We start from the raw sequence: 7894 nt of genomic DNA on the forward strand, positions 1-7894 counted from the left end.
ATTTATTTGGAATCAACAAAAGATAATCAAAACTTCAATTAAGACGAAAAGATGATGGGATGAAAAAAGAAATGATGGGAATTAATTAGAATGGAATTGTGCATCAAATGTTTTGGAGAACAGAGAACGTTAGTCAAATTAAGGGGTTGATTTAAATGAGTAAAGTCTAAAACACTAGTTTCAAAATGATAATGGCCTTCACGTTAGCAGGAGCTGTTATGGTTCTCTCAAGCCTTGACAAAATAAAGCAAGAGAAACTCTTGCTGTTACTGTCCACAGCAACAGATCAATCTATCATTTTCAAACATGAACTCCTTAATCACTCATCTCTGAGCAGCTGTCGGTGTTTGAACCACCAATCAAGCACAGACTTGGGGAACACAAGTGAATCTAGCTCTCAAAGTTATTACAAACATGTAATTAATGCTTGGAGGGGGAAAAAAATGCTAACATGCTGAAACACGTCTGACAGTCGGCATTTACAGCTACATTTATTCATGAATTAATGAATAAGTATGAACTTTCTAAGTTTTGAAGAAAAAATCGGATTATTCATATGACAAAGACTGTAATATCTTGGGTTATGCAGTGTTGGCATAGCTAAGATAATATTTTTCTCATGTTTTTAAGATCTGAACATGTTACGTGTGGGGGTGGGAATTTACTTTGACTGGATTAGAGATGGAGACTGTTAAAGTGTTCACACCTCAAAAAGGCAGAACTTCAAAAAGTACAGTAATACATAATAACAAGAAGAGTAATACTACGCAAAATGTCTGTGTTTTTTTCTTTGAACCTGTCCAGATGGAAGTGGAGATGGAGCGTGCTGGTGTCAAATCCAAGATTAACGGTCAACCTTCATACAAGTAACAGCGAGAGCCGAGGTTCCGGTTCGGAACACAACCTGCATGTTAGTGTAGAAGGAACAACTTGCTAGAGAGGTTCTCATGTGACGTTCATGCACAGTTTCACACGACGACAGACAAAAACAAAAGAGCGAAGAAGAAGAATTAGAAGAGCGTCATTTGTATTTCAAGACTTGCCTCTCGTTTTGCAGAGGCGACTAACCTTTATTCACCAGACACATTTTGAATGTCAACACAAGGTTCATGTGGGGGGAGCAGTCATCGGGACTGAATCGGTACGTCCGCTGACCAAGAATCACGTCTTGCGTTGTCTTGTTTGTTTATTGGTTTTTCGAATGTCAATATGTTCACTTGTTTACACCAAGATGTACCTTGTATCTCAGTTAAGGTAAAGGAACAGATAATCTGACTGAACCACATATGCATGCACAATAATTTTTTTTCTTTTGTTTTTTTTTGTTGTTGTTGTTCTTACCTGGTTCTGTTCTTCTAACAGTGATGAGGGAATTTGCCCGAGCAAGGAAGCAACTGAATGTCTGTGATGTGTCTTTCAAACCTTTGTAGCCTACCTTTTTATCTCTTAAGCACACGTCTTTAACCTTACAGGAATCCCTGTAAAGTGCCATGCATCTCAAAATATACAGGAATTGTATTCAAGCAGTGTTACAAAGTTTTAAATTCAACAATTCCCTTTAATTCATATGTGTCTGATTTAGAGTTTTGCTTTTTTCAGGACACCATGTTGTGTCCAACCACATGACCTGTCATTACCTGTAATTCCCGTTAAGCACCGCTGATTATTGCACCCCGGATATTCTACTGATTGAAACCTTTTTACTTTTTTTTTTTTTTTTTTTACTATATTCTTTGATATCTGTCAGCTGTTTAGAAATGCGATGGTTGAACCTGCAACGATCTGTCTTTCTGTGCCAGCATGTGCTTTGCAAAAGTATTCATACCACCTTTTTCACATTTTTTCACTCTGCAACTACAAACTTAAATGTATCGCTTGTTCATCTTTTGTGGCAGACCAACACAAAGTAGCGCATAATTTCTTTTTTCACTAATGATCTACTTTGTGGCACCACTTTTTGCTGCCAGGAGAGCTGCAGTTGTTTTGTTGCACATCTAAAGACTGAAACCTTTTGACAATTCTTAGCTATAAAATGGCACAGCTGTGAAATAACCTCATGTTCTCAGTTAGATTTAGATGTAAGGCGTTGCAACGCACGAATTGAGTCGCTCTCTGTGATTTTCTATGTTTACTTTCATCCGTTTTCTCATGACCTCCGATCAGCCTTTCTGTTCCGCTAGCGAAAAGCCTCCCTCCCCCCCAAGTGCCGCCTGCATAACGTCTCATCGTCGGGACGGTGTGTCCAGGGTTGTATGAAGTGTCGGTGTTCTGCCACCGACACTTCATACAACATTTTGCAAGCAGGTGACTTTCTGAAAGCCACTGGAAAGTCTTGAGGTCATCAAAGGTTGGACTTCACACACACACACACACACGCCCAATTTTTCTGCGCTACTTTGTGTTGGTCCATGACAGAGCAAATTTCATTTAAGCACTCTGAAGTTTTGTGGTTGTCGTGTAGCAAAATGTGAAAAAGTTCCGTTAAATAGTAATAGTAATAATACTTTTTCAAGGTAGCGCAAGTTGCATGTAGGCCTGTAGAATCTCTCTCTGGGATAAAGACGAAAACAATGAAATAACTGCTGTGAGGCCAAACGGAAATCTGTAAAGAAGAGTCTGCTGGTGTGATGATGTTTGTTTTCGTTAAAAAGAAAAAAAAAACATAATTTGTTTTTCTTATACATGGTTATGCGTATTCCAAGACAGGTCGTCGAAGAAAAGTCGGTGTAGTGCGTGCGTGTATATATATATATGGTCCGACATATTTAAGAGCATTTGTTTAATACCTGGGAACTGTCTTTCAGATAGTCAGCCAAAGTCTTTTTGTGTCACTGTTGTAATGAGTAGACTAGAGGGGCTGACTCCATAAGGACGCCCAGCCCAAAGAAGGTTCGGGTGTTTAGAGTAGATCTCTGGAACGGCTTTTTGTTTGTTTTGTTTTTCTTGTGGTTTGGGTGTTCTTCAGGCATAGTTAATTGACGGACAAGGACAGCTTAAAGGCGGCAAGAAAATGGAACCTGATTGTATTACTCATCCAAAGCCTTAGAATGTACCAACGGGTCAGCACAATGCAACACGCCATTTTGAACCATGCAGCTGCCTAATCCATGCCATAATGCAACACACACAGAACACTACGTGGCTGTCATGTTCGTGTTTTCCCAACCCCCTCCTTCCTTCTTAGACAAGGAGTGTTCATTTTGTTTGGAAAGTACTTTATTAGTTCTTATTTTTTAGTTTTGCGGATGATATTTATCTTTATAATAATGAGTATCTTAGGTACGGCGTGTGTGTGGGCGTTTCTGCGTGTGTCCTCCCATCCAGTTTTCCTGAAAATTCCACGTAATGTCTTTTTTTTTGGTACAGTTACGATTGTAAGCTCAATATTTTCTACGTTACGTATATTGTTGAAGCGTATGCATTTGTTTGTTCATTTCTCTAGTCTTTTTTTGTGTTTGTTCTTTGAACAAAGATGTTTTATATGAGTACCTAACAGTGTTGACACAATAGAGACAAGAGGCTGAGTTGTCGCTGTGGCAACGTTCGTCAATAACTGACTAATATTTTAACAATTGTAAGGTTTGTACCTAGTCCTATAAGCGTAAAAAACAAAAAAGAAGAAGAAAAAAAAAGATGTTATCGAAAAGTCTAGTTCATAGATGTTTAGAGTAAAGATGTTATTTTCTATCCATTTCAAATATTAACTGTTTAAATATTTCTACTCTCCCTGGAAATTGGGCCATGTTGGGAAACAAGCTGCATATTTAATCACTTTTACAGGCGTTGCCGGCGGGGTGAAGGTGAACTTGGCGAGCGGCGGTCCGACGCGCTCGCCTCCAGCTTCGCCAACCGCAAACAACGGGGGGGTGGGGAGACGAGGAGGACAGGGTGAGGGGAATAAAGAGGTAATAAAGGTCGACTTTTTTGCACTTCTGTACATAGTAAAAAAAAAACAAATGAAAATAGAGAGTATCGTGTATATTGAGATCTTATTTTGAATAAAAAAGAAAAACGATGACAGGGAATTTTGCTAGGACAACAAAAAAAAAACAACAAAAGAAAATTATTCTTTTTGAAAGGCTGAACAAAAATTGCTTGCATTTAGAGGGCCCTGAGTTCTCACTCTCCTGCCTCTTTTCGGAATGATAATAATCAGGGTTTCCCCCAGTGTATTAAAAGCCTGGCGGGCCACCAGGCTTTACTTGTGCCCCCACCAGGCTTAGCATTGCTAGCATTGCTTATCTATTTAAGTTTTTATAAATGTTTGCATTTTTTAAAGATTTTATGTGTTATTGGACAATTGGAAGATTAATATCTGTACACCAACTACAACTATCAAGTGATATTTTCCGATTTCCTGCAAACTTTAAACATTTTTTAACTCAAAAACACGACAGGCGGCGGGATGAATGACTGCCAAGCGACCCAACCACCAGGCTTAGCATGTTTTCTGGGGGAAACCTTGATGATGATAATTATAAAAAATAAAAGGCCAATTGTTGCTCCCTCTTTTTTTGTCAGCAGCTTGTAGTTTGCCCGGTAAAACTTCTGGAAGGAGGCGTCCACGGCCATCCTGCCACATAAGAGCCTGACGGGGGTCAGGAGTGGGGTGAGGGGGTTCGTCTGGTTTCCCTTAACCTTGTCTGTATCGACGGGTCTGCGCCATGACCGCCCCCCTCACCTCCCGCCCCCAGGCCCCACCTACCACAACATGTTCTGTCTGTTTTACCTTTACTCACGAGTGAAATGCATGTCAACGGAAATACATATAATACAGTGACGGAGAAGAAAAAAAAGATGATAACCTTCACAACACACTAATACTGAATAAGAACTCATTTACACAGAAAGATGTATTTACAGTATACAATATCCTATCAATGTAATGGAGTAAAAAATATATATATATATATAAAATACAAAAACATAGAGTAGTGGTTTTATTTTAAAAAAAAGGTTTTCAGAGGCTATACTCACTAACTTTTCACCACTTGGGGAGATAAAATACATGCAACACAAACACCGTAGCTATAAGAGTCATTTATGTTTCCGTTTGTGTCAGCTGTGCTTGTGGTCGATGGAACGGATTGAACAGAAATGTCAGGGCGACGTCAGAGTCCTAAAGAAACCGCCTTGTACGTACATTTTATTCCAAATACCTTATAATTATTGCAAATGGAGTCCTTATCGTTTCAATGTGCGTGTTCGTCCTTGGATCAAAAAACCCCCCCAAAGATTTCTGTTTGAATATTAAATTTTTGCTCTGAACATTCACGTTATCCTTCCTCTTCTACAAGCACACTCTTCTTATATTTATGATGTAGTGTAAAACTGAAGGTTTTTTTGTTTGTTTGTTTAGTTTTTCTTTTTATGATTTGTATGTTTGCTTTTTCTGCTCGTAGTGCTAAGATGATGTATCCTGTCCTCTGCCGCACTTTGTTTCTGCTTGTTTTACTGTTCCAGGCCCCTTGGAAGAATGCGTTGCGTTTGCATGCTGGCCGCCTCGTTTGGGAAAGGCGCTCACAGGGAACGATGTGCATAGATTGCAACAGACTTAAGCCATAAAACTTCAATCATCAGAACGAAATAAGGAAGGAGCTCGCAGACGGGTGGGGCGCGGTATTTGTTTTGTTTTTTGGAGTTGACAGAAAAGCGCCTCTGTTTTACTGACGGCGACATCATGCACTAAATCAAGAAGACGTGTAGAGTATTTAATAGAACCTTTGGAGTGACGTTTCAACTTTACAAGTTGTGTGGTGTTATGAGAAAAAGTTTCATTTTTGTTTTGTTTTGTTTGTTTGTTTTCATGGGGCCTGTATTGCTATGTATTCTTGCTGTTATGAATTTGAAAAATGTAATAAAATTTACAACTGATGCAGATTGTTTTGGAGTTATTTCATCTACTTGGTTCGCAGCAATTCGTAATTAAATTGACATTTAATTGTAACATGTTTTTGTCTTTTTGTATTTTGGCGGAAAATTTTACATTTAGTACATTAACCACGTAATCAAGTAGAGTTTCATGCATTTATGCATTTTAAAAAGCTTGTTTAAGTTATATTCTTTTCTGACCTCAAATTGAATGTGTAAAAATCCAGTAAAGTTGAAAAAAACTATGTAGATTCAAACTAAAACACCGATTGATTTAAAGAAATGTTTGCTTAGAAAACTGCATATTCACATATCACAATTTGTAAATTTAAAACTTTACAGTATTTGTACACTATGTGCACTTAATATGCTACTTTAGACACTGCTTTCCACAATCTTATTCGTCTGATTCTGTAAATAAAAGAACAATTTCTGTTTCTTTTGTAGGTGCAGAAACGTAGGAGTAAAATCAGCACATTTGCACCGTTTTAAACAAGAGGCTCTTAAATGAAAGAATTGTGAAATCTAAAGAAGCCAGCTCAATTATTTTTACCTTTTAACATTTATCTACTAAATTATCTTCTAAAAAAAAAAAAAAAGAATGGCAGCACAACTCCAAAAGATACCCAGTTCAGCTGACATACTCAAAGTCAAACTACAGCAAACAATGTGGCAAACATTCACAAAAACATAAACAGAGTTATGATTTTTGTATCCTTCTTGTTTTTTCGGCTTATAAAAATCTTGCCTGTTTTCTTGTGTGTTAATAATTTGTATTGTAGTTTGGGGTAAATATGTCTTGATGTATCATCAAGTACAAAAAAAAAAGCATCTGTCTACATCTGTGAATCACAGTGTGCAAACAGAAAGAAAGTGTAAATGAAAGATTAGTAGAAGAAAAAAATAGACCCATTTAAAAAAAGTCTTATTTTTTCATATTAACGGGGCAGTTTATCTCAGGATAGATGCAACTGCAATTTGCATCTTTTTTGCTCCATATGCCTTCTTTTCCTATATATTTTTTGGAGGGGTGTCTATAATACTCCAGCTGCCACCTGCTCACAATGAAGTCTATTTTAGAGGAATCTGTGAGCATGAAGTAGAAGATATTCTGTTCAGACAAGGCCAGAAATAAATTTATTGGGCTACCAGCTGAACTCACACTGCACATTTTTACAAAAAAAAAAAAAGCAAACCAAGAGGCTGCATCATGCTGTGGAAATGATTATTTGGCCTTTGAGTCAACAAAGTCGCCGCAAAAGCAGAAGCGATTCTGAAACCCCCTCTACTGTCAGCCTACTTCGCCGTACTTTGGCTGGATGCTGAGTATTTTGTCCCTCACAAAATTCCTCAGTTTCCCCTTTTTTTCGGATGGTCAAACAGATTTATTTATTTTTTTTACGTGAGACAAATATTAAGTGAAAAATACAAAATAAGTGTGTACAACTGTGGATTGTGGATCACCACAAACCATTTTGATTATTCAGCACCGATGCTGATGTGATAAAAAAAAAAAAAAAAAGAGAGAAGACTTTTATTGCTGGAACATTTATGGTGATCGATGCAGCCAATAAAAGTGCTTCGGCGCAAGATCATTTCACAGGAGTTCTTTGTTTATTTTTGCGGAAGTAACGAGCGCAATTGATTTCTAATTTTATCAGCCTAATATGTTGCGGGCTTGTTTTTAATCTCCTCGAGGCCCTCGGAGACCTCGCTCCGATTGTGTTGTTCATTAAAATGCTATTTGAGATAACTCCATGCATGACGCGTCGCTTCGTCTCGGCCGGCGAAGCTTCTCGTTTGGAGCACAGATTTTTAATTGAGATAGAAACATGTGCCTCGTTTAGCTGAGCAGGGTGTCGGGGCTTTTTGACAGGATCTCATTTGGATCCAGTTGGTCAAGGAAACACATTTCCGCATGCTTTAACCATGCTGATGCTGGTCAAAGCATCAGCATGCTTTAACCAGCATCAGCATGCTTTAACCAGGGTTTGCACAACTCGGTTTTCCGTTAGAGATGCTT

At 38.2% G+C, this 7894-nt stretch overlaps 1 protein-coding gene across 9 annotated transcripts in view; it reads left to right on the forward strand.

Annotated features, from left to right (window-relative positions):
- The window catches only part of LOC116707728 (muscleblind-like protein 1), a 77361-nt gene extending 71486 nt beyond the window's left edge, over positions 1 to 5875 (forward strand). For all 9 annotated transcript variants that reach the window (XM_032545225.1, XM_032545231.1, XM_032545234.1 and 6 more), the window contains one exon: positions 805 to 5875. Coding sequence is in view for 1 of the 9 variants with exons in the window: in XM_032545232.1 (XP_032401123.1) it covers positions 805 to 848 (44 nt within the window). In the remaining 8 variants the exon portion in view is untranslated. The remainder of the gene's footprint in view (positions 1 to 804) is intronic.
- The last annotated feature ends 2019 nt before the right edge of the window (positions 5876 to 7894 follow it).

Source organism: Xiphophorus hellerii, chromosome 18, assembly GCF_003331165.1.
Source record: "Xiphophorus hellerii strain 12219 chromosome 18, Xiphophorus_hellerii-4.1, whole genome shotgun sequence".
NCBI classification, from domain to species: Eukaryota; Metazoa; Chordata; class Actinopteri; order Cyprinodontiformes; family Poeciliidae; genus Xiphophorus; species Xiphophorus hellerii.